Genomic DNA, 27,376 nt, shown 5'->3' with positions numbered 1-27,376 from the left:
AATTCCCATCAGAACTAACCAAAAATAGGATAGAAATATCTTGAAAGGTAGTAAGTTTCCAGTCACGGTGGTGGTGTTCAAGAAGAAGCTAGGTGACCTATTCTCAGGACTGCTGATCCCCAGCTCAAAAGTCTGATAGATTCCTCTTGACAGCACATGCAGCAAACAAATTAGCTAAGCCTTGATTAAGCAGCAACTCCTTGCAGGACATGGTGTACTGCCAGGGACATGAGAAAAATTTTAAGTTTACAGTGTCTGCCTTCAGTGAACTCCCAGACTAGTTTGGAAGATATGGTTTGTATATACATACATACATACATACATACATACACACACACACTCACACACACACACACACACAACACATACACACAAACACACATCCTAAAACCCTGCAAGGGGGAATGGGAGTTTCCTTCAGTGTAGGTAGGGAATTTCCTTTTCTTTAGGTGGTGATTTCTGAGTCATTTTTTCACTTTTAGACATCTCTGCCCTGCCTTGAGAATCTAATGGCCTATTTTTAACTCACTTTCTCTTTTCTTGCCTGGCCTTCCTGGGGCCCCTTGGCAAAGACTTAGATTAGGAGCCTTTTCCACAGGCTTTCCAGAGGGCCAGGTGTCCTGCAGACTTCTTGGCTTCCTCAGGCTTAGATCACTTGGCTGTCTGCCCACTCCCTCCACCCCCCCATTTTCCTTTTCTGCTTCCTCCATGGATCAGGATGACAGCACTTCATCACTGGTCAGTTGTTTCACAGCTGGACTAGGGGAAGTGGGAGGGAGGATTGAGGTGAGTTTGCAAGTCCCAGGATAAAGGCTGCTTCCCCTGGAAGAAGCTGAGGCTGAAGGCACACACTTGTGAGGGTGCTGCCTCTGAGGAGAGATTTGTCAGGAGGGGTCAGCTGTGGAACAAGTGTGGCCCAGTGTTTACACAAAGCATCTCCCTCTCCAAGTGCAGCTTGTGATCCCCGACCATCTTGTTTTGGCTGTGAATACCAGTTGTCATTTGGGGGGCAGAGAGCCTGTCAGAGGAAAAAACACAGCTTTCTCACCCAGTGGGAGCTGGGGGAGGATGGAATGGAAGCTTTTTTCCTTCCTTTCCCTAGAAGTCCTTTTCTTTGCAGAACTTTAAAAAGAGCTCATCAGGCTGTATGGTGTAGAGAAAGAGAATTTAGTCTAAGGCCAGAAATCTTGGTTTTGACACTTACTAAGCTGTGTGATCTCCTGACATTTGGGTTCCCTTCTCTGTCAAATGGGTCATTGGACTACAAAGTCAGTTCTGAGATCCTTGCGTCTATTCCTTTCATCCTTACAAACAGCACTTCTGTATCATTTGTGTGGCACTTCCTAGCTGGGTGACCTTGAACAAGTCAGTATTCTGCGGATTAGATTTCCTTTGTTATCTGTAAAATGAGGGAGTTTGAAGAAGTGAACTCTGTGATGTCTTCCATTCCTAACATCCTCTGGATGTCTTTATCACTTGTATGGCCTTGGGGAAGCCATTCCTAGCCTGGGGACTAATTCCAAGGACTCAGATTTCTCAGTGATGTATCCATGTATCCCAGCACTCCCATGGGGCTTGTGGTCTCTCACCAAGGTGTTCTTAATTCAAAAATAAAGGTACCACCCATATTTTAATTCAAGGAGGGCTGCTCCCAGCTCATGCTCTGTGGTAGGAGACTGGTCCAAGTCACAGTGGGAATTCCCTGATCTGCAGGGAGCAGAATTAAGGACAGGGTAGCAGAAATGACAGATACTTCTCTTCTCTCCCCAACCCCTTCCCTCAGCCCTTAATACCTAAATTTGAGAAGTGGATGTTTTGGGTGATCCACCTGGTCATCTGAGAGGAAATCTCAAACTTTGGGGCATTTCAGTCCTTGCTAAAAAATCTTTCTAAAATGATCATACCCACAATTCCTGAGGCACTTGCATTTATTGAGTAGGAAGTAATCTTTGTTTGCATTTCCACAAATAAGTGCTGCCTTTTAGGTTTGTTATAATTTTTGTTTAATAGTTTTTCTTATGTTTCTGAGATGGTACCTTCCTATTCACTAAGCCCTGTGTCTGATTTTGGGAGTACAGAGATTAGAAAATAACTGTTGCAGTTTATAAGGCATTTTTAATAAGGGAAACTCTTTGGGTGATTTTTATTCCTCCCTTCTTTTATCTAATCTATTGCCAAGCCTTGACCATCCCAACTCTACCTCTCCTTTTCTCACTGTTCTTACTCTGGGACATTGATCACCCACTGGGGCTGACTCCCTCTTGCCTCTAACCCATTGTGCTGCTGCCAGAATGTTTATTATTTTTAACCATATACTGTATTTATTTACTTGTGAATATCTTTTTGCTCTCCTGTTAAATGTAATCTCTTTAATGGAGTGGCTAATTTGCTTTTGTATTTGTAGCTTCAGCTTAGCACAATGCTAATGTTTAATAAATGCTCTTAGATTAATTGAGTGATCAGTTAGTTGGCAAGCAAGTTGTCACTTCTCTCACATTTATTCTCTTCTGTTTTCTACATCTTGCCACTACTATAGTTTAAATCCTTATTATGTCTAATTACAGCTTCTTAAGTGGCCTCCTGCTTTCCCACCCTGCTTCTTCTTGAAGCTCTCTTATTCATAGATGTTGAAATAATCTTCCTAAAGCACAGAACTGATTGGTCATGTCTTTGCTTGGAAACTTTCAGTGGCTCCTTATTACATCTAGGATAAGGCACAAACTTCTCACAATTTGGCCCTCATTTACCAATGTCCATTGCTCCTCTACATTCAGCCAAAAGGATCTCCCTGCTACAGAATGGTCATTCTTCTGTGTAGATCTCATCATGTCTCTTTTCTGTTCAGAAACCATTAGTGACTTCTCATTTTCTCTCTCTCTCTTTTAAAGTTTTTTGTTTTCAAAATATATGCATGGATAATTTTTCAACATTGACCCTTGCAAAACCTTGTGTTCCAAATTTTCCCCCCTTGTCCCCACCTTGTCACCTAGAAATGGCAAGTAATCCATTATATGTTAAACATGTTAAAATATGTCAAATCCAACATATGTATACTTATGTATACAATTATTGTGCTACACAAAAAAAATCAGATTAAAAAGGAAAAAAATGAGAAAGAAAACAAAATACAAGCAAACCACAACAAAAAGAGTGAAAATGCTATATTGTGATCCATACTCAGTTCTCACAATCTTCTCTCTGGATGTAGATGGCTTTCATCATCACAAAATCATTGGAACTGACCTCAGTCATCTCATTGATGATTGAAAAGAGCCACATTCAACAGAATTGTTCTTCGAATAATCTTCTTGTTTCTCCATTTTCTCTTGAATAAAGTTCAGACTTCTCTTTAGAATTCAAGGACATCTTTGTTTTGATACTACCTTTAACTTTGTGTCTTTATCTCTTGTTTTACTCCCTTCTACTCCTGCTTCAACTAATCTGAACTTCTCTCTGCCTCCTGAATTTGCCATTTATTCTCTCTCTCCATGCATGAGCTAACGCTGAATCCCCAAATCTAGAATGCTATCCTCTCAGATCTAACTCGGATGCCACCAGTACTATGAAACCTTTCCTGATTTCCTTGTCATCATCCTCAGTTCAATTCAGTTCATTTCCACAAACATCTGTCAAGGCCCATTTAGATGCATTAGCTCTTTTCTACAAGCTGAGGGAGTAGTGCAGATGAAAAATGAGTGCCCTCAAGGAGCTTAGAAGATACAGTGCACTTGGTTTGATTATTATGGATTATTTATTATGGATTATTTGCTAAGTAATTCTGGGTAGATCTGGGTAATTCTGGGTAAATCTCTCAGATTGTAAGTTTCAGGGAAGGTGTCAACTTGAATTGCTAGAGGGAGCTTCTTCATCCAAGAGATCCTTGTAACAGTGAAGTCACAGATATAATTGCTTTTTCCTGTTCTCTTGTATTGTTGTGGACAGTAACAATCCATCCTTTTTGACTGCTAGATCCAGAAAAATGAAAGATTGTCTTTTAAACTTCATTTCCTCTAATGCTCAACTATACACAGTACACACTTAATGAAAGTTTTGGAAATAATTGTATGTATAATGTATGTTGCCATGTAAGTATAACCTGCTGTTGTCATTATTATTGGTATTAATGCTGTTCTCTTCTCTCTAGGGAGACTGCCAGACAAGGGAGGAAGCTGTGGCTCTGGGTGTGGGACTCTGTAACAATGGCTTCATGCACCACGGTAATTCTCCTGCTCTTTCTCCTGCCCCGACTCCATTGACTTCAGTGAGGTTCTGGGTTCCACTGCTGGAATAGGCTTCTCAAAGGCTAGTGAGGCATTTTGTTCCATTCCTTCACCTTGGAGTATGTCCCTATCAGACCAGGCTATTGAACCCATCACCCCAAAAAACAGTCAGATTGCAGAATAAAATTAGCAAATTACTTGATGGAGTTCTGGATCTATTTCTTAGGTTCATCGTCCAACAAAGTCCACTTCTAGAATAAAAATATTCTTTCTGAATGTTGCATTTTAGGAGGGACAGGGAGAGTGAGTCTGGAGTAGGACAGACTGCTGGAGGGTTGCCCATGACCATGACATATGGAGAATGATTGAAGGAACTTAGGCATGGATACCCTAAAAAAAAGATGCAAACTTGGGAGAGAGGATGACCATTTGTCTGGTATATTGTAGACAGAAGTTCTCAAGTAGATTTAGGTTAAATGACTTCTGAGGATCTTTCCAGTGCTGAGATTTTGCATTTATATGGTTAGACAGTAGGGTAGTGAGGTAGTGAGGTGGATTTGGCCCTATTTGACACTCAGATATTATGTATATAAGGGATGCAACAAATTCTGGGTTTATGATGACAGCAAGTTTTCTTTTACCGACTTCAGACGAATATAATGAAATGAGTCAGAAGATTTAAATTCGGCTTTGGCTCTGACCTTTATATGCTATGTGACCATGGGTAGGCAAATCACTTCCTCAGCCTGGGGCTCTCTTGCCTCATTCTGTGAAAGGAGAAGCTAATCTCCAGTGCCTTTTTTCCTCTCACATTGCATTAAGGTTCCTTCAAGTGTTTCTATTATTCTATGCTGGTCTTTCTAGTGTTTGCTATTCTAAGAGCCCTTCTATTTCTGGGACTCCATGTATTTGTTTATAGGTATTAAATACAAGGCAGGTCCCCTTGGGAAGCAGACATAGCCATGCAAAGCTAGAGTCTGATTTCAGAATGTGTATAACATGGTCCCAGAAAGGAGAAGGAAGCCACTGATGCCATGGGTGGCCAGTTCCTGTTCTTCCCAGGCTCTACCCTATGTTTTGAGGTTGGGCCGCGCCCTTCAGTTTGGGCTTCAGCTTGATCATTTTAGGGTGTATTTGTGGCCTTGGGGACAGCCTGCATGAGACATACATCCAGCCATTGCATCCCTTCTGCTCCCCAGGGATCATCAGGGTGCATTCTCTGGGACCCACCCCCTCAGAATGTCCTCAGCCCTAAGGCATCCCCGAAATAACCACTCAGAACAGACCTATAATTTTTCTGGTCGCCACATCCATAGGGAGCATGGCTCTGATTGGCGGAAGGTCCAAGCTTTGGGCAGAGCTGTCAGGAATTGTGTCCCAGATCAAAGTGGGGTCTAGGAATGTCTCCCTGTGGGTGCTATTTGGACTGAGGGGTGTATTTGAGACTCTGCCACATAGAGCATTTCCCTGAACTAGCCTGACGTTCTCAGCCTTTGACTAGGTGGTCTTGATGTTCCTTTGACACACAGACTGTGAGAGATGGAAGGGACCTTGGAATGGAAGTCACTAATTATTTATTAAGCATCCAGTGTGTTTCAGGCGCTCTGCTAAGTGCTGGAGGTACAAAGAAAAGCATGAGACAGAATGTCCCCAGGGAATGCAGAATCTCAGAAAGGACACGTTAAAAGAGCTGAGGGGAAGCGAGCATTTATACTGCTATTGCAGCATACATAGAGCTTAGAATGTCAGAGAAAAACAGAGAACAGTCTCATTGAAATGACTCCCTCCTGCTTTGATTGCATCAGGAAAGCTGTGAAATTCCCATCTCTTGTCTTATTACTCTGAAATAGCTCATTTGCCTTCTTAAAGAGTAGGTCACTAATGTCTCTGGGCTTTGGGAGGATAGCTAGGGAGGCTGGAGAGCATTTTTTTCTTTTTTGGGGGGACAGCACGGCTCAATCTGGGGATATTAAATTGCACTGTTAAGTCAGAACAGTGTTGGTCTGCAAAGCATTTTTCTGGGCCCCTAGAGGCTTCAAACACATGCCTAACTGTATTCTTTCCTTGTGTGTGTGTTCATTTGGGCCCAGTCCTAGAGAAGAGTGAGTTCAAAGATGAGTCCCAGTACTTCCGCTTTCATGCTGATGAGGAGATGGAAGGGACAAGCTCCAAGAACAAGCTGCTTCGCAATGACTTCAAGCTGGTGGAGAACATCCTGGCCAGGAACCTTCTGGTAGGAGCTCTGCTGCCGAGCGGAGGTTCTCATTCTGATCCCAGGCTTACCCTCGGTCTGCACCCCCACTGTTAAAATAAAAGCTCTTTTTCGTTTTCCTTCAGAGCTGAGCTAGTGGATGCCCCTAAATTTTTCTTTCATTCTTTTTCTTTGTTTTCTGAAGCCTTTACTGAATGGCTGCTCTCGCTGGCCTGGTTCTAGAGACCACCACATACACAATTCTAGATAGCATCATGTAGATGAAAAAATTCTAGGTGCCCAAAACTTAGGTGCTAGTTTATTGCACGGCCCGATTCTACACACTGCTGTGTGCACAGGATGATGGAGAATGCCGTCACATACACAGAACAGTTCTAGGTTCCTTCATGTTCGTGGAATCTTCTTGTTTTCATCATGTTTGACTCTCCATCTTCTCATAAGTAGTTCGCCATTCCCTTCTTCAGCTCATTTTACAGATGAGGAAACTGAGGCAAACAGGGCTCAGTGTTATACATCTAGTAATGTCTGAGGCCAGATTTGTACTTCCATGGCACCCCCCCAGCTGCCTACATATATAGTACAAATGTATATGTACACATGCATATGTAGAACCATGTCACATGCATGTATAGTAAATATGTACGCACTATAGAGGTTAAGTGACTTGTCCAGAGTCACACAGCCAGGAAGTGTTAAGTGTCTGAGACCAGATTTGAATATATATATATATATATATATATATATATATATATATATATATACATATGTATGTATATAAGCACATACACATATATATAGTGTGTGTATATGATAAAGTTCAGGGTTATATGTCTTTATATCATGGTCCTACATGCTACTATGTCAGTAGTATGATCCTAGTACATTGCCATTATATAAATTGTTGCTTCTACACATTGCCGAACCTGTAACAAGTCTGCTGGTTTTTATTCTATAAGTTACATGCTATTGTCATGCAAATGCTGGCAGCTATTCTGGAAACTAAATAAGCTGGTCTATGTCTTGAAGCAACTTCTCATTAAAGTAAGGGAAAGGAAAGGTGAACTCATAGCTAATTCTGGCACTAATGAATCCATAATAAATGGTTTGAATGTAAATGAATGACTGATTAACATATACTCTTAGCGGGTAGATTAGGGAGGCCTTAGTGGAGTGATAATACGAAGCTCTGGAAGATGAGTTTCTAAGAAGGGAAAGGAAATAATTTGACTGGATGTAAAGTTCATTCATAGTGGAGAATGTGGTGAGGTTGTTCTCGTTTCTTTTTGTCATCACAAGTAGTGATTTTCTGATTGCTTTTATTCCAATTTTATTCGGAAAACATTTATTTTTATTTTTTAGATAGTTACATTTTTAATAGCTTTTTATTTTTCCAAAGACATGCAAAGATAATTTTCAGCATTCACTTTTGCAAAATCTTGTGTTCCAGATTTTTTCCCCTTTTTATCCTTACCCTTTCCTATGGATGGCAAGCAATCCAACAGAGATTAAACATGTTCAATTCTTATAAATACATTCTCATATTCATCATGCTGCACAAGGAAAATCAAATCAAAAGGTAGAAGAAAAAAATGAAAAAAACAAACAACAACAACAAGCGAAAATACCACGAACATTCAGTCTCCATAGCTCCATAGACCTCTCTGTGGATGTAAATGGCACTTTCCTTCCCAAGTCTATTGAAATTGCCTTCAATGACCTTATTGCTGAAAAAATCCAAATCCAGCACAATTGATCATCACATACTCTTGTACTGTGTACTTATATATATTGTATATGTATACAGAGTTAAAAGCCTACCTTCTTCAGGAAATTTTTCCCAATCTCTCGATTCTAGTGCCTCCCCTTTGTTTATTATATCCTGTTTATCCTGTATATGGCTTGTTTGGATGAAATAATCAACCTAGCTTGCTTTTCTATAGCTGTCTTCTCCCGCTTTATATATATATACACACATATTTATTTATTTATATATAGAGAGGGAATAAGATGGATTCTACAATGAAATGTTTAGAATTCCTTAGGGGCAAGATGGAATCAACTCCCTATACAGTAAGATCCCCAGAAAGGGATAAAGGATAAAAACCTTATTTATTAATATAGCTGTGACTATATATATGTTTTATTACAAAGCAATAGCAATTCATTTATATTTCTCAGAATGAGGAAGAATAGCATTTGGAGTTAAAATTCCAATAAGAAAAATAATAATTTTATAATATAATTTTGATCATATATTAAATATGCCTATATGTGCATATGTATACACATATAGAAGTATGAAACTGCAGAGAAATTATGGAAAGCATCGCAGAAGTCAGAGCTTTCTTGGCCCTGCCACAAAGTCAGAAGTGAGGAGGGAGTGCATTCCTGTTATGGGGAAATGGACCGCAGAAATATTTTGAGAGTTTTGGGAACAGTTAGTAGCATGGAAGAAGTGGTTTATTATGAAATAAAACGAGGTTGGAGCCAGATTGGAGAAGACTTTCAATATTAGTCTGTATTTAAATATGAAAAATAAAAATGAAATTGAATAAATAATAAATTTAATAAGAAATAAAAAGTAGGTTGGAACAAGATTGAAGAGCATTTTCAATACCAGTCTGAATTTCATCTTAGAAGTAAAAAAAAAAAAGTCTCTGAAGGTTTTTTGAGCCAAGAGAGAAACATGATATCACCAAAAAGATGATCTAAGACAGTGACTGCTCTGGTTTCCTTTCTCAGATCCTTGGGCTTAGGAGATGCTTCCTGGGTGTTGTGGTGTCAGGGCCAGTGATAAATTAATCACCTTGTTAATTTGACTGCTTTTTTTTTTTATTTCCCAGATATTACCTCAAGAGGATGATTATGGCTTTGACATAGAAGAAAAGAACAAGGTGATCATGGTGAAGTCGGTTCAGCGAGGTTCATTGGCCGAGGTGAGATATTCCAGGGTGGATGCAAAGAACTTGCTCACTCCAGTAATGAGCCAAGGAAAACAACTTCCAATGTGATCATAAAAGGAAAAGGGGAAGGCTGTGTAGAGTAATGGAAAGAACACTGTCAGCTCTGTCACTGACTCATTAGTGATCCTTTCATGGAATCATAAGGTCATAAAGATGGAAGGTGTCTTAAGAGTATTCTGATCTCATTTAAACAGAAAGAAACTGAGTTCCATGGAAAAGACTTAACGTAGTATACAAATATTATAAAAAGGAGTTGAAATTAAGCCTCCTCAATCCTTATTCAATGTCCACAGGTACATTTTTGTGATGATGGGAAGTAATGGGAGAGTTGCGGATGATTGGCTGATTGGCTGTATTTTTGGACTTTGGTTTTCTTATCTGTAGAGTGAAGACATGACAGCCACTCATTCTTTACCTCAGAAGACTGTTTTAGTAGATTTGAATTTTTGATATGTAAATAGATTTTAGTTATGAAGATAAATGGACACAGAATCACTGAATCCCCAAACCTCAGAAATTGTATAAGATTTCTTAGAAGGCATATAGTCCAAAATAGTCCTGCTTGTAGCTCCTCAAGAACTTCCTTCTGTGCATTCTAAGAAATGTTTCGGGGCAGCTAGGTGGATAGTGGATAGAGCACCAGCCCTGAAGTCAGGAGGACTTGAGTTCAAATCTGGTCTCAGACCTGGTTGTGTGACCTTGGGCAAGTCACTTAACCCCAATTGCTTCCCCCCCCCCCCCCAAAAAAAAAAAAAAAAAAGCTTCATTGGCAATCATTTTTGGCATTGCCATCTCTAGGGTGAACCCCCTCACCCCCTCCCGCTACAAATTTCCTTTCTCTTCTCCCAAAATCTTCTCTTGTAAGCAAAGTTAAGCCAAACATATCCAGGGGGGGAAAAAAAGTAAAATTTTTGGATTCTGTACCTTTTGTTCAGAAGTATGTTTCATTCTTTGATTCTGTAGAATTGTAGTTTGTAATTACATTCCTCAGAACTTTCAAGTTTTTGTTTTCCCTTACCATGTTGTAGTCATTATATGTTTTTCCCCCCTGGTTCTGCTCATTTCATTCTTCACTGATTAATAAAATTCTTTCTGGGTTTCCTCAAAAATCTATTCCTTTCCTCATTTTCTTATGTGATATAATATATGTCATTAAATTTATATACTTTAATTTGTTCAACCATTCATCCTCAATTTGATGGAGACTTCCTTAATTTCCAGATTTTGTTTCAACAAAAAGCTCATAAATTCTTAGAGGTCTGTTTTTTTCTCTTGTTCTCTAAATAAGAGTATTGCTGGGGTTGAACAGTATGTATGATTTGGTGCTACTTTGTTTTCTATGGCCATGGACCACAGAGATGACTAGATTGGTTCACAGCTCCACCAAGGGTGCATTCCTTCTACCTTCCCTTCAACAGTTCCCTTCAATAATTCCATTTTTATTTTGCCAATGTGATAGATGAAATCTCAAAAATGTTTTAATTTGCTTCTTTTATTAATAATTTGGAGCATTTTTATAATATTTGTGTATATATATATATATATATATACATGTGATATGTTGTATTATGTTATATCAATATTATACATTTTTATAGGGTTGTGTAGTTTTCTTTAATAAACAACTTGGGTTATATATTTTGATAATTTATATTTCAGGGAATGCTTCTTCTTATATATTTGAATCACATCCCTATATATCATAGAACTTAATCAGCAAAATCTGTAAAAAAAATTGCATTTCTAATTTTGGATTTATGAAATTTTATAAAAACATTTCAGTTTTAGGGTAATGATAAAGTATGGACCTGTGATTGTTCTTTTATATAAAGAACTCCTAGAACTTTCAGTACAGGGATGATGCCTTTTTTGCAAAGAATTCCCTTTTTGCAATTGTATCTAATTCTCAAATTAGAAATGGACTCTTACATTCCACATATTAATCTGCTTCATGCCATATTTTTAGCCTGTTTAATATCCGGCCTGTGGCACAGAGATATTAAGCAATTTTCCTAGGTTCATACAGTTCACATGTCAGGGGCAAGCTCAGCTTTGAGAACAATTCTCTCTATGCCATTCTCTCTTTTCAATTTGATGTCATTAAAATGTTTATTTTATCTCCTATCAACTCTGTCCCTTATTTGGGTTAACTCTTTGCCTGACCACGGTAGCAATTTTCTTGTTCCTAGTCTGATTAGGATATAACCTTTTGTATCTGTCATGAATCCATGGAGTTTATTGTTCTACAAGGTGTAAGATCTTGTTTAAACCTAATTTCTGCCAGACTCCTTTCCAGTTTTCCCAGCAGTAATCTGTAACATATTATTTTAGTGTTGACCACTCTGTGGTATAGTTTGCAATCGTGTTTGCTACTTCCTTATTTTCCAATTTTTTTATTCCACCATTTCTTGACCTTTTGTTTTCCCTACATTCTGAGCAAGCTCTGAATCAGATTGAACTGGACTTCTGGGAAACGCTTTCTGCTATTTTCTTGGAGAAAGCTGGGATTGCAGAAATCTGCTAACAAAGCGGGCCGTATTGCGGAAGTAGGTCACCATGGCCATCTCCGCTTCGTCCCTGACTGTTCCTTTGTTTCCTTTTTACTGGTACCCTTTTTACCCTCCAGCCTAGTCTGACGTTAAAGGATACTAGACATTAAATCAGATACTCCAGTTCTTTCCCCATATCCCTAGGACTCTGGGCAAATCAGGTAGCTCATCTGTCTATGCTAAAAGGGTTTTTGTGAGGATCAAAGTGGGCATGATGTGGTGGAGAGAAGTGAATCTGACGTGGATCTGCTGCTCGCTACTTTTGTGGCCTCGAGCCCATCCCTTCTTTTCCCCGTAGTCTCACTTTTCTCTTCTGTAAAATAAAAGACCTGCTCTGGGTGTTCTGTGATCTTACTTCTGACCTCATTAACCTGTGAAGAGCAAAGCAGCAGCAGCATGGGGGAATGGAGCACAGAATATAGAATGAGAAGAAATGGATTCAAATGTTAGCTCTGTTGTTTATTTGGGAAAGAGTTCTTTTCTCTGACTCTTGGTTTTCCCACTTTTCCTACTACCTCTGTCACAGGGTTGTTGTGGAGCAAGTGCTTAAAACATTGCAGAGATCTGAGCGATGATAGCCATTTTTCATCATCAAGTGCCTTGGGAGTATCAAATAGTTGTCGGGTTGTAACTCCCTGTGTCCATTCTCCCCAGATGGCTGGCCTGCAGGTTGGGAGGAAGATCTATTCCATCAATGAGGACCTTGTATTTCTACGACCTTTCTCAGAGGTGGAAGCCATCCTCAACCAGTCATTCTGTTCTCGAAGGCCCCTACGCCTCCTTGTGGCCAGCAAGGCCAAAGAGTAAGTTCTCTGGGGGATGCTGGCTGCCATGGTGATGAAGCTCAGAGATCTGGGGGATGGGGATGGGGATGATGTCATATCATATCATGTGACATAATGTAATGTCACACACATACAATGTGCACAAGAGCATAACAGTATAATATATTTTAGGAAAGAAAGTCCCTCAGCTAAACATTTCTCACCTTTCTGCCTCAATAAACTGAATCTGTTCAATGTACTTGCTATTGCGACTAATGGAAATGGACACCAGGTGGGATTTCCAGAAGTCTTAGCTTTGCCTTTAATTGATTTGGGACAGATTACTTTCCCTCTCTGTGCCTCTCTTCAATTTTTAAAATAGTTGATCAGGAGGTTATCTGAAGTCTCCCGTAGCTTCTTAAAGTTCACCCACCACATGTACATGCATACATTCTTTCACAGATTTATCTGTCTGTCTGTCTGTCCTTCTCTCTTTGTCTCTGTCTTTTTGTCTGTCTCTCTTTGTCTCCTTTCTCTTTCTGTCTTTCTTTTTCTCTCTGCCTCTATCTCTTTCTCTCTGTTTCTCTCTCTGTCTCTATCTCTCTCTGTTTTTCTCTCTCTGCCTCTGTCTTTCTGTCTTTCTATCTCTTTCTCTGGTTATCTCTGTCTCTGTCTCTCTCTATCTCTGTCTATCTCTCTTTATGTCTTTTTTTCTCTGTCTTTTACTCTCTGCCTCTGTCTCTTTTGGTCTCTCTGTCTTTATCTCTTTCTCTGCCTCTGTCTCTGTCTCTGTCTCTCTGTCTCTGTCTCTGTCTCTCTCTTCCTCTGTCTCTCTCTTTTCTTCTCTCCTTCTCTTTCCCCCTGTCTCTCTGTCTCTGTCTGTCTATCTGTCTCTCTTTCTCTCTCTCTCTCTCCTCACACATGCACAGAAATATATATGCCAGAGCTTCTAGGATATTAAAATCATTGTTCTGAAATCCTTCCTAGGGCATAGGCTGGAGATGGAGGGCATGTAGAAGATGGGGTTGGATAGAGAGAGTTAAGATTGCTCCTTCTTTCCTACTTGTAGTATTTGTGAATTCAGGACAATAGTATGCTTGTAAATGCTTAACAACCAGCTCCTTGGAAAAAAATATAGTTATTTATTATATAACTTTTACTGATATAAAGGATGTGTAGCCCATAATTTGCAAATAACAGATGTTTTGTAAATCATTTTTTTGGTAAATTCCACATAACTGATTGAGTCTGATAAAATTCTTATGTTGATTTTTGTTGTACTTTTGTATCTTTGTAGCTAACCTATGGCTTTTCAGTGATGTGAGAAACTTCTTTATTGGATAATAGATTTCAGTTACTGGAAGACTATTTCCAAAAAAATATTTTTGTAGTATTCTCAATGTAATGGAACTGCTTTAAGTTTTATTTATCAGTATTATTAACTTTTTCTCCATCACTTTCTTAAGTCTAGACCAGAGGTTGGCACATTGCTGCTGGGCTAAGAATGGTTTTTACATTTTAAAATAAAATTTTATTGCATTTAAAAATGGAAAAACCATTCTTAGCCCTTGGGCTGTATAGAAACAGGCAACTGCTGCTGTTTGACTTTGGGGCAGCAATTTTCTCACTTCTGGTCTAGACAGTGTACTCACCATAGTAGATTTCAAGCTATCAAAGTGACACTTTTCAACTGGGAGTTAGGAAAAGATAAATGACACTCTATAAGCTCTCTAATATACAGATACCATAGATATAAGCAATCATGACAGCATAGATAAAATGTTGTACAATAATTAGGAAGTCATGAGTTTTTAATATTTAGTACCTTTATTTCTAATATGTTTAATTTTAAGTTTATGTAATTTAATTTTCATAATGGTCATGTTTAATAGCTGGCTTGCAAAACTCCTGAAAATATAGCCATCTGGAAGCTGGCTTCAGGATGCCACTGCCCTGAAATATAATTTAACACTTTTTACCTCAGTTTCTTTCTCTGTAACATTTATGTGTGTGTTTGTGTATGTGGAGGGGGTGGGTGTTGAATGAGTTGATCTGTAAGCTTTTTTTCTCTGTGCTGCTTCTCCTTGCATAGAGCAGAAGATAGCAAAAATGAATTTGGTTAATTTGGGGTTTAAATTTATAAATATTTATTGCTTATCTATTACGTACTTTCTTCTAAGGGTGATGTGTTCTGAGTTGAGTTTCCAGTCTAGTAGGGAAGATTACATCACATAGTTAGATTATTATGGATTAATGTAAATTCTTAAACTAGGGCCAGGTTCAAAGGCCCACAAAAGAGGCAAAGTATCTTTGAGGTTTGACTGTAGGTGTTGGGTGGGTGACTTGCTCCTGTGATTAATGACTCCATTTTTTTCTCCTGCTCTTTCTCAGAATCATTAAAGTCCCTGATCATCCTGAAACCCTGTGCTTCCAGATTCGCGGAGCTTCCCCACCATATGTCCATGCTGTGGGCAGAGGTGAGCCAGGGAGAGGTGGAGAGCCTGAGTCCGCCTTACATGGAGGTAGTGCTGGTAGCCAGCAGCCAGGTGTGGGGGGTTTTGAGGAATTTAAGGGACTACCTTTGCCCAACATCTTCCTCCTTTGGAGTCAACTGGGTGCTGATAGAATCAAAGTTAGCTGTGTCCCATAATCAATATCTGCCTCAAGTTCCATTATAACATGGGGATAACAGTAGTAGCTGCTGACTCATGGGGTTGTTATGAAGCTCAGATGAGGTATTTGTAAAGTGTTTAGCATAGTCCTTGATACATAGGAGGCACTTGAGAAATGCTTGTTCCTTTGCCCCACCTCCCTCTTTGTTCTCTCTCTCTCCCCTAAGTTTTATCTTTTAGATTCCATTTTCTCTTTTTAGAAACTTTTTAGATTTTCCATATTTTCTAGGTTGATGAAAGGAATTATGGTTAGAAGACCTGGGGTGAAATCTATCTGGATTTTTTTTTTTTTAAATGAGAGGTTTCAACTTTGATTACCTCCTTTCTAGTTTAACTCTGAGATCCTTGTTGGGACCTCTCATCCCTCTAGCTGGCCCCCTTAGTCTTTTTTCCCTGGGTACCTGGTCTGCCTTACCCCTTACCCACTCCTCTCTCTTGCAGGCTCAGAGGCTGCTGCAGTAGGACTGAACGCTGGCCAGTGCATTTTGAAAGTCAATGGGAACAACATGACGAATGAGAGCTTTACAGAGGTGTTGGACCATTTCCTGGCCTATCGAAACCGGCAACAGGAGGCACTGGTGAGTGAACCTTAAGGATGCTGGGTCTTAGGGGGTACCACCTTCCCTTGGGTCCTATAATGCCTGGAGCAATAGCTGACCTGTTCTCCTATTCTCTAGGAAAATCAGAGTCAGGCTCCAAGCTGGAAAAGGAGTAAGCATTTAATGCAGAGCCAGGCTTGGTTTGTACCATCCTGCCAGAGGCACACTGAGATCCAAGGGCCAAGATAGGATGAAGGCTGCCAGAGAGAATTTCACAGAAGGGAAGCTCAAAAGTAGGAAGCCAGAATCACATATATTTGGAAGCTGACCATTTGTCCTCCCCAACCTGATGCTCCCAAATTGAAAATTTCATACCCTTAGCTGATGCTTTTGTGCTCAAATATCTGTGTCTCCCAGGTCTGCTTCCAATTCAATAGAATTTTCACAGAATTTCACAATCCCCATCTGAAAAAGAATTCCTTATGCTATATTTGAGATCAGTGGCCATCCAAACTTTGCTTTAAGATCTCCAAGGAGGCAGAAGTAGCTTCACTCCAGAAGTAGCCTATTCCACTTATATCTACATCTCAGTGGGAATTTCTTCCCCCCTTGTTATCAGGTCTGAATTTGTCTCTTTTCAGCCTTGTAGCTAGTTATGGGACTTGCAGCCAAACAGAATAAATTTAATTACCTCTTCTTTGCCTCCTCCCCAGCCTCTTTTTTCTAGGCTAGATAACCTTAATTCCTGTAGCTGATTTTTCTGGCCATGAATCTGAGGGCCACTGCTGTCTTGGTTATAATCCTTTTAACACTTTACAGCTTAATCTTTTCTAAAATGTGATGCCCCAAATGAACTCTACTCTCCATTGTTGTCTGGTCAGAGCAGAGCAGAGTGGATCTGTCTCTTTACTGGGAAGCTTTGCAATTGCAGATAATTGTATTGAGTTTTGACTGTTCATACTTTTACTCCGTGGAGCTTGAAGTCCAATAAAGTGTCAGGTCTTTTAGGCAAACTACTGTCTAGCTCCATGTCTCCTTCCTTTTATATTGTGGAACTGATTTCTAGGATGCAGAGACTTCACATTTGTCCTTATGAAATTACATTTCATCAGAATCTTCACCATTTTTTAGTTGGTCAAGATTTTTAAAAATCTGACAATCATCCAGCTTGTAACTTTGGTTCTTCTGCATACTGTTAAAATTATTGATAAAGACATTCCAAAGCCAGGATACTCCATTCCTCCCAATGTCACATCAAAGTATTAAATGATTTTTTTGGGAGGTCAAAATAGTTTTGAATTCAGTTAACTGTATGATTACCTCTTCAGCTTTTCAACAGGAATATCATAAAACTTTATTAAATGCTTTGCTAAAATAAGGATATATAATCTCTTTGCCACTGTTCAATCATTTTCATGACCTTAACTTGGAGTTTTCCTGGCAAAGATACTAGAATAGTTTGAATGAATGAATAAGAATAGTTAACACAGATTTCAAGTCAAAAGTTTGCAAAGCACTTTTTTATTTTATCCTTACAAGAACCTTAGAGGTAGGTGCTATCATTAGCTCCATTCTTGCTGTTCAGTTGTATTTTAAATCTTGGCACACATTTAGGGTTTTCTTGATAGAGATAGAAGAGTGGTTTCCTTTCTCCAGTTAATTTACAGATGAGAAAACTGAAGCAAACAAGGTGACTTGCCCAGGGTCACACAACTAAATGTCTTGAGTGCAGGTTTGAACTCAGGAAGAGTCCTGACTCCAGGCCCAGTGATCTATACAGTATACACTTTGCTGTCCCAAACTAATGATTGTAAACTCCTTAAATTGACTCTATAGGATTTACTTATAACTAGGAAGTGTCTGAGGCTAGATTTCAGCTCAGGAAGATGAGTTTTTCTGATTCCAGATTGGATACTTTATCCATTACTAGCCCTATTTAACCTATTTTTAAAACTTAATTTAATTTAATGTATAGAATCCTAACCCCATATGGGGTCTCATAACTGAATATGATTATTGTGAAATTATAATTTATTATCATTAAATGTTTGATTTGCATACCTACTTTATATACCTATATAAATGGGATCAGATAAAAATTTCTTGGTTGAAAAAAGGTCTCAAAGGAAAAAATATAAGAAACCCTGCATAGATTATAGGATTGTAGCTGTACCTAACTACCTCTACTTAATCTCTTGAGTTCTCCTAATAATCAGTTAAACAAACATATCAAAAAAGGAAATAATAAAATCTATATGGTATGTATAGTTCTTACAAGGTTATTCTGGCTCTTTTTGATCAGTGCTTTCTTTCCAAATTGTTCATTATTTTGCTCACAATTGTCATCAAGCTCCCTGACTTGGAGTTCTCAGATGCTTTTTTCTTCCCTCTTTTCAGAGTTGGAATAGCATTTGCCATTTTCTTGTCTTGTGACACCTATTCTTCATGATCTTTTGAAAATTCCTGACAATGAGTGCAGCATAATTATACCTGCCAGGTTTTTTTTTTTTTAAACTACTTTAAGATATCATTCATCTTGGCCTGGTGACTTGGAACTTACTGAGGGCATGTGGAAACACTTATTTTTTCCCTACTCATCTTGAGTTTCAACTCTCTGTCCTTTTTGTTCTATCCTTTCCGCTCCAGATGTCATTTTCCTCAGTGCCATGTAGTTAGACATAGACTGCCAGGCAGGGTTAGGGTTAGAGGGAGATGATTGCTCATGTGGTACAAACTTATCAGGGACGGAGGAGGATTTCCCTGGGGCTATCACCATAAGTGGGGAGCCCTCTATATTCTGCTCCTCAGGTCAATGCTACATCTGTGAGCCAGGTACAGAGACTGGAGACGGCATGCCCTATGTCAAGGGCAACTTTCAGACCTTCTTCAGTATACTTTCTGTTCAGATAAAAGTAATAGTGACATTTCTATGGCATTTAATCTAAAAAGATATTTTTGCAAACAGTGCTCTTAGGATTACAAGTTGTTTTGTCATCATTTTGCAGGTCAGGAAATGGATGCTCAGATGGTTCCCACTTGGATAGGATTTCAGTGTATAGGTCTCCATACTCAGCCTAACATTGTTTATTACCTCATTCTGTCTCTTAAAATTTCTTCTAATGAGAATTTATGTCATATGTTTTATTAGGTAAAAACAAAAATGAAACATTTTTCTCCACCACCCGCCTGAAATTCCTACTGTCTCCTTTAAATTAGGATAAATTAGGATACTAATTAAATTAGGATTAAATTAGGATAAATTATAGGCTACTTAATGTTCTTGTTAACCAGGACAAGTGGCACACTAGCTCATTATCATCCTTATTAAGACCTTGAAGGCCTAGTAATAAAATGGTAAGATGGGAGATTCTAGATCCTTGGCCCTTCCCAGAGTCAGTAATCTTGGAAAGAGAACCATTTGCTTCCAGGTGCTATTATTATGGATCCAGATATCTCAGGTAAGGTAAGGAGGGAATGAGCAAGTACAGGCCAGCATCCTGTTTCTGTTTGAATTATAGTTTAGTAGTCCTTATGTAGAGCCAAAAAGCCCTTTGCCCTTACGCATTGTAGAATCAGATGCACTCATGCTACTTGGCTGTTTGGATTAGGATAGGGAGCCTTGCTGTATAGGGGAGTCTGGGCCCATCTAGACCCAATACAGCCTCCATCTAACCCTCTCTCTCCTAGCCAGAATTTGGGGTAGCAGCTTCTCTGAGAGCTTCGACTGAGCAAGGGTAATGTCCCTCCACCCTTGAGAACCCTAAGCCCTGGGAGTGTCAGGAGACTCGTCACCTACTGTAAAGCTCCACTTCCCAGATTTCCTGCTCCTCTTCCTTGTTCTCCTCTTCTTTTTATCATTTTCTTTGTCTTCTCCATGAGCAAAGTGGAGCAAAATCTGTTCCCAATTCTTCCTGATTTCCTCTATCACCTCCCTACCTTGATACACAGCTTCCTCTGGCCATCTGCCAATGAAGAATTGAGCAGGTATTGATCCGAATGGGACAGGGAGCCCTGGGGCAGAACCCCCTTCACTTTTCTCATCTTCCTTTCTCTGTCCTTGCCTTCATTCTTTTTCATGTGATCCTCACCTCATCCAAGATGTAATGCCCATTTTCTAGGTAAAGGAACCAAGGTATGGAGAGGTCAGGTAGTAATAATAATACTCCAACTAGGTTTTATTATCTTAATAAATCTTCATAAACAATAGTTTATAGAGCGTTATGTTCAGTGGTGGAGGTGGGCACAGGGAGGCAGATTCTTATCCTCATGGACCTTAAAGTTTATCAGTGGATAATAATTTGAGTTGAATTTCAGAGTAACAATAGAGCAATAAGGAGTGACTTGCTCAGGCTATATAAGTAGTTACCACTAGATTACAGGATTAGACCTGATTCTCTTGATCTCTTTTCACTGTGCTGCTTTACTCTTAAGTATGAGTCAGTCTTTCTCAAAGGTGGGGAAGTCTAGACAGTAGAAAAAGCCTTGGGTTGGGCATTTGGAGACTTGGGTGTTTTTGAAAACCGATGATAGATTTAGTAATAAGTCAGCTTTTATATAGCACTTTAGAGTTTGCAAAGCATTTATAAATACTATTTTATACTCACAATAACCTTGCAAGGTAGGTGATATTATTATTCCCATTTTACAGTTAATTTCCTTAACTGAGAGAGATATAAATGACTTGTTGGTTTATATCACTCACATATATTGTCTGAGAGAGATATAAGTGACTTGTTCATTCATATCACTCACATAGATCGTCTGAGAGAAATAAAAGTGATTTTTTCAGTGTCACAAAGTTAATGTCTGAAGCGATCCTTCAAGGGAAGGCACTCTAACCACTACCTATGATTCAGTGTATAGAGCTAGAAAGGATCTTGGGAACAATTCAAACGTTTCTCCTTATAGATAATAGCTAAATTTATATAGTTTGCAGTGGGCAGCTAGGTGGTGCAGTGGATAGTTTCCTCATCTATAAAATGAGCTGGAGACAAATAGTTATTCCCCAAGGTCACACAGCTGGTCCAAAGTCAGATTTGAAATCCTTCTGACTCCAGGACTGGTATTTTACTTACTGTGCCACCTAGCTGCCTCAGAACCTCCTTGTTTTATGTGTAGATACTAAAACCCAGGGAAATTAAGTGACTTTGGCAAAATTTTACAGGTAATGAGAGAAGAGATTTGAGTATAAGTCTTCTAGTTAGGAATAAGCACTGCAACTAGGTGGACAGACCTGTAGTTAGGAAAACCTGAGTTCAAATTTGGTCACCTTAGGCAGTCATTTAACCCATTTGCCTCTGTTTTCTCATCTGTAAATTGAGCTGGAAAAGGAAATGGCATAGGTCACAAAGATTTGGACATTGTCAACGATGACATATAAATTTCTATTGTACCACACTGCTTCCTAGTTTTTAGAGTTCTTGGGTAAGCCACTCAGCTATTGTATTCTGATTTTTATCCCCCTTAATTAGAGATAATTAGAGAGAGATCATAATCCCTGGTTTCCTGTCCTCTTCAAATTGTTATGTGAGACTTTATTGAACTAAAAGATATTGGAATGTTTTGAGACTATTATAGAAAAGGAATTTTTTTGGGTATTTTTTGTGCTTTAATATACCAAGCATTTTAAATATATTATCTCATTTAATTTTTACTATAATTCTATGAACTAGGTATGGGAGATAGTTTCCTCATCTACAGATGAGGAAACTGAGACTGAGGAAGATTCAGTGCCCTGTAGTTGGTACTTGAGGCCTCTGACGAAAATTCTGCCTGCTGGGCACAGAGTGTTCCCTTTGGAGGGTGGGGTGGTAGTGGATTAAGAATAATATTCCTGTTGCTGCTGAGAGAAGAGCCAGAGTGAGAATATTTGGGGATCATGGCTGGAGGTAGTTCTCATCTTGTCTTTGCTGCTGCACTTTTGTGGAGACCAGGCTCTTCTCTTGCTTCTTCATGTTGTTTTTTTCCTCCCCCAAGGGTTTGTACCAGTGGATCTATCGCACTCATGAGGAAGCTGAAGAAGCTCGAGCCCAGCACTGGGGTCCTGGTGGCTACCTCAATGGTAGCCTCGATGAGGCTGGGGAACACGGACCCCTGGGAGGACGCCAAGATGATGAAGGTAGTGGCAGGGGCTGGTTTGGTGGGGGGAGGGAGTGACTTGTAAGCCTAAATTCAAGTCCCTATTCAGGAAGGGAGAGGTTGGAAAGAGGCTTTGTGACAGTTTCCCTGAGAAGGATGGCTTCTCACAGGCCCTTGCCCAATATGAATGTCTGGTGCTTTTTGTTCACTTTTGGAGTGGGGGGGGGTTGGGACTAGAGGTAAAAACATATAGCTCCAGAAAACCCTCTGTCAAACCCTGTGTCTAGGGAGAACCAGTGAAGGAAGAAGATAGGATTTAGAATTTAGAGAATACCCAATTCCCTGCCTTCTCATTGTATAGAGGGAAAAACTGAGGCACGGAGGGTCAGAGAGCACTTAAATTTCGAAGTCTGGTATCTTGACGCACATTCCCTCCCCTTACTATGTTTCAATCATTGTTTTTCGACAATGGGGACTAGAGCCAGATTGGGCAGTGGCTAAAAAGCACTTGGCCCTGAGTTAGCAAGACTCATCTTCCTTGCTAGCAGGACAGGTCACTTAACCTTTTTTGTCTCTGTTTCCTCATCTGTAAAGTGAGCCGGGGTGGAAATGGCCAACCACTCCAGTGTCTTTGCCAGGAAAACTCCAATGGGGTCATAAAGAGTGGGACTGGAATAAGACTCATACTGACCCCCTTTCCTGCCGCTTTGTGGAGGAAATAGCCAATATTAACACAATGGCCACTGTTTAGAGATTGATTGCTTAGAGCTTCAAAGGAGGAACCTGGTTGAGTGGATGATTTGAAATCATTTTTTGAGGAGTGGGTTTACATTCAGTCAAAAGCAATAATGAACTCACATTTTTTTGTTGAATGTGCACAAAATGTTGACTCACAACAAACCTATTGTCCTTTTATAGATGAGGAAAATCCTTTATAAAAGGCTGGGGTGGTTGAGACTTGGACCAGGTTAGCCAGCTTATAAGTGTTCAAACCAGCATTAATTAGTTCCCATTTCTTTATTGATTGTGTTCACAAAATGCTGCTTCACAACACACCTATTGTCCTTTTATAGATGAGGAAAATCATTTATAAAAAGCTGGGGCGGTTGAGACTTAGACCGGATTACCCAGATTAGGTTTAGATTTATCTTCCCTAACTTCAAGTCTCCAAAATCCATTTCTCCCGCCTGTGAGGGCTCTTCCTTTTGCTTATAACTCTTCCCCTGCTTTATTCGAATGGAGGCTTTGCTCAGTGGAGAAGGAAGCTCTGATGTCATCTCTGGCAGGAGCCATCTACACCCTCCGCTGCATGTCACCCGCAGAGCCTCAGGGACAGGAAGAGGAGAGGCTTAGGGGAAAGGGGGGGCGGGCTCCGGGCGAGCTGTGCCAGGACAGCTGGGCTCCATTTGACACGTGTCAGTGCTTGTGCCTGCAGGCATCAGTGTGGCTCTGTGGAGGCGGCATTTGCTCCCCGAAGGCCGTTCCCTGAAGCCTGTTCCGAAGCCTGCTCCTGAAGCCCCGTCCCTGAAGCTGCTCCCCAAACTCTGCTCCCAAGTCCAATCCCTGGAGGCCAAGTGGCCACTCCCCAAAGGATGTTCCTCAAAGCCCGATCCCGAAGGCCGCTCCCCGAAGGCCTCTCCTGAAGCCCAATCCCTGGAGGCTGCTCCCTAAAGCCTGTTCCCTGAAACTCGCCTGAAGCCTAATCCCCAAAGTCTGCTCCCAGAAGCCCAATCCCTGAAGCTGCTCCCCAAAGCCCGCTCCCGAAGCCCAATCCCTGGAGGCTGCTCCCCAAAGGCCTCTTCTGAAGGCTGCTCCCCGAAGCCCGCTCCTGAAACCCAATCCCCGAAGGCCGCTCCCCAAAAGCCTCTCCTGAAGCCCAATCCCTGAAGCTGCTCCCCAAAACCCGCTCCCGAAGCCCGATCCCCGAAGGCCGCTCCCCAAAGGCCTCTCCTGAAGCCCAATCCCTGGAAGCTGCTCCCCAAAAGTCACTCCCCAAAGCCCAATCTCCGGAAGCTGCTCCCTGAAGGCTGCTCCTTGAACCCCGCTCCTGAAGCCCAATCCCTGGAGGCTGCTCCCCAAAGGCCTCTCTTGAAGACTGCTCCCCAAAGCTGCTCCCCAACAGCCACTCCTGAATCCCGCTCCCTGAAGCCCGGCCTTGGTGCTCAGGGGCCATGGTAGGCCATCCTGTTGGGGTGTCCTGTCTGGGATCCCTCTCTGTTCCTCTCCTCCTCACTATTAGTTACATCCCGAGGACTGGGGGTTCTGAGCTGGGATGAGAGCAGATTGCTGTTTTCTGAGAGGGAGGAGATCTCCTGCTTCTTTCTAGAAAACTTTAGTAGAGAGGGCACTAGACCTTCCGGAGAGGTCTGACCTTCTTACTGTGTGGTCTTGGGGACTTGATCTCTCTGAGCCCTCTGGCTTCCTTATCTGTAGATAAGGAATGAGATCTCTTTGGTTTGGAGTTTATAGGAGCGGTCTCTCCCGGCACAATCCTGGAGGCTGGAATAAGAGGTGATCTTTATGTTGTAGTAGAAAGAGTGACGTGTATGGAGTTGTCAGAGAGCTGATTGATACTTAGCTGGGTGATCTTGGCCAAATCCGACTTGTTTTCTTCTTTCATAAAATGGGAATAGTAGGATAATCAGATAATACTAGGAATAATAACACTCACACTCAGGGCTGCTGCAAGGGAAATGCTGTAGAGATGTGGGTTACTCTACTTCTCCCAGGCCCTGGGAATGGAGCACAAAATAAAGGGGATGAAAAAAGATTGGCACTTTGTGGCATATGTCCATGAAATCAGTGACCTGAGATGGAGTTATAACTTCAGATTTTTTCGGCTGGAAATCAAATAGGAACCAGATGGTTTTCAGGACCTTATGTTTGATCATAGCTCTTGGGATATGAATCATAACAGAGGACCTAGTGCAGACTTGAAAATAAACATCCCAGATTCACCAGCCCCCTCACTTTTCCCATGTGCAACTGTGTGCCCCCTTACCTCTCCCCCCTGTTTTTTCCCCTCCTCCCCCCCAATCATTTAACTTAGCCTGGAAAGAAGAGAAATGATAAAACCTGAACTTCCTTGTGTAGGAACAGTTCCTGCCCAGGCCTTCCTCTCTGTGATCTCACCTGCAGAATAGTTATTAAGTGCATCTTATAGAGTGACTGATAACATGAATGCTGATCATTTGCTTTTCCTGCCTCCCAGGCAGGGCCTAGTTTTAATGCTAGTTTTGTCATTATTTAGGTCTTGAACTATGGGCTAGTCACATCACAGTTCCTGGGCCTTAATTTACTCGTCTGTAAAATGGGAATATAAAATGACCCCATATCATGCTGAGCTTGCCTTGCAATGTTGTTATGTAAGGTTAGATGGTATAACAACTGGGAAAGCGTTTTGGAAAGTTAATTCAATACTTCAGAGTATTTGAATGGGTACTTCTGTCACAGAAATAGCAATTTCTTTATTCCTCATTGGATAGGGTGAGTTGCGTAGGCTGAAATAATCCATCCTTTTATGCTTTTTGGCTGTCAGACTTTATGTATTCAGCTAGATTGGTTCTGAAGTAACAGACACAGAATCTATTACTGCTCCTATGATCTAAACCTGTCCAGCTTGGTAGCATTTACTAGCACATCCTTAAAAACTAAGATTTTATTGGAGACCTTTGAAAAATATCCATGCAAAAAATTAATTCATTTTCCATATTTTTTTTTTTTTGGTTGTAACATTTACCAGAATTTCCTTTGCTTCAGTCAATCCATCCATTAAATGGGTATAATATTTAGGAATATTTTTAAACAAAGATCCTTTTAATTCTGTGGATGAAGGGATTATTTCTAGTAGAAGTATAGATGCAGCAATGAGAAAGGGCAGCTTGGGGTGGGTCTAAGAGCAGGCCAAACTCCATGAGGCTAGTCCACCAGCTAGAGAAATAGAAATAGAGAAAATTAAGACAAATGCTAGCCTGGCAGACACAGAACTCATTGCCCTTTCAAGGGATCTCCATGAGGTCATTTCTAACCCTCATTGGGCTAATAACCTGAGAGGTCACCATGGTTAAGCAAAGTAAAACATAAACCTCAGGAAAAGGACAGCATCGGATATTTCCTTAATCTTTGTGTCTTTGGTTTCCAGATTTCTCTTTGCAATCCATGGGTCCTCAGCTGCCCATCCCTGAAGGCAGCCCTTTGATCAACCTGACTGTGGAAAATGTTCACTTGGAGCATGGAGTAGTGTATGAATACGTCAGCACAGCCGGGATCAAATGTTTCGTCCTGGAGAAGATTGTGGAACCCAAAGGCTGTTTTGCTCTCACTGCCAAGGTTTGGAATTTGTGTCCTTAGAGGGTCCTGTGACCATTGAATGCTTTTAGCAGTGTCTGCCTCAATCTTATCCAAAATGGTGGGTTAGAAAGAACTCCTAAGGCATGATCAAGGAAGCCATTGCTGCTCCCTAGCACAATGCAAATGCAACCCTAGGGAATGCACACACACACTCAGGGAGACTTGAGTTCAAATCTGCTTTCAGACTTACCTTAGGCAAGTCACATAACTGTTTGCCTCAGTTTCCTCATTGGTAGAAGAAGGATAACAATAGCACCTTGCAATCTTGCAGGATTGTTGTGAAGATGAAAGGAGATAATAATTTTAAAGCACTTAGCATAATGGTTGGCCCGTACTAAGTACTGTATAATTGTTAGCTATTTTTAGTTTTTCACTGCCAAATATGGTGACCCATGAAGAAAAAAAATATTATTTGAGCCCCTGTTTTGAGGCCAAAACAGTTTCTTTCCATCTCACATATTCTGTGATAAAGTTGGGAAGGGAGACCATGTCCAAGTTGGGTCGGGGGGCTGATTGCCAGGCTACAGAACCTCAGTCTTCAAACCAAGCATCCCCCTTTCTTTTCCTTGCAGATCTTGGAGGCCTTTGCTGCGGATGACAGCCTTTTTGTGCAGAACTGTGGGCGGCTCATCTCGCAGAGCAGCGCCGTGGTCACCATGCCACAGTATGAGTTCCGGAACATCTGTGAAACCAAGCTGGAGCGGATCACCAGGAGGATTGCCAATTATCAGGAGGTAGCCACACTTCTTGGCAAGTCCCCAGACCTCCCCCTTCTTTTCCCCCAGAAGAGAGCCCAGAGATGGGGCCGGCAGGATCCTGATGGGCTTCATGTTCATTGGTTCATTAATTAGTCGATTTATTATCCATATGTTTATTGGTCACCTACCAGAAGGGGGCTGAAGTTTAGACTAGACACGCTTCCTTCCCTGACAGATAAGTATAGAAACTGTAGCTTTATGTCTTAGAAAACCCAATTCATTTAAATAGTTATTGAGTAACCACTAGGCTCCGCTCATATACTTGTAGAGA

At 40.7% G+C, this 27,376-nt stretch overlaps 1 protein-coding gene across 1 annotated transcript in view; it reads left to right on the top strand.

The window, feature by feature from the left end:
* The window catches only part of PREX1 (phosphatidylinositol-3,4,5-trisphosphate dependent Rac exchange factor 1), a 206,138-nt gene that overhangs the window by 155,414 nt on the left and 23,348 nt on the right, over positions 1 to 27,376 (top strand). The window contains exons 15-23 of the mRNA XM_051976532.1: positions 4,145 to 4,217; positions 6,311 to 6,453; positions 9,276 to 9,368; positions 12,599 to 12,747; positions 15,100 to 15,185; positions 15,822 to 15,958; positions 21,896 to 22,037; positions 26,139 to 26,326; positions 26,920 to 27,081. Coding sequence (XP_051832492.1) covers positions 4,145 to 4,217; positions 6,311 to 6,453; positions 9,276 to 9,368; positions 12,599 to 12,747; positions 15,100 to 15,185; positions 15,822 to 15,958; positions 21,896 to 22,037; positions 26,139 to 26,326; positions 26,920 to 27,081 — 1,173 coding nt within the window. The remainder of the gene's footprint in view (positions 1 to 4,144; positions 4,218 to 6,310; positions 6,454 to 9,275; positions 9,369 to 12,598; positions 12,748 to 15,099; positions 15,186 to 15,821; positions 15,959 to 21,895; positions 22,038 to 26,138; positions 26,327 to 26,919; positions 27,082 to 27,376) is intronic.

This window comes from Antechinus flavipes, chromosome 2 (genome assembly GCF_016432865.1).
Source record: "Antechinus flavipes isolate AdamAnt ecotype Samford, QLD, Australia chromosome 2, AdamAnt_v2, whole genome shotgun sequence".
Lineage (NCBI taxonomy): Eukaryota > Metazoa > Chordata > Mammalia > Dasyuromorphia > Dasyuridae > Antechinus > Antechinus flavipes.
This window is presented reverse-complemented; position numbering and strand designations above follow the sequence as displayed.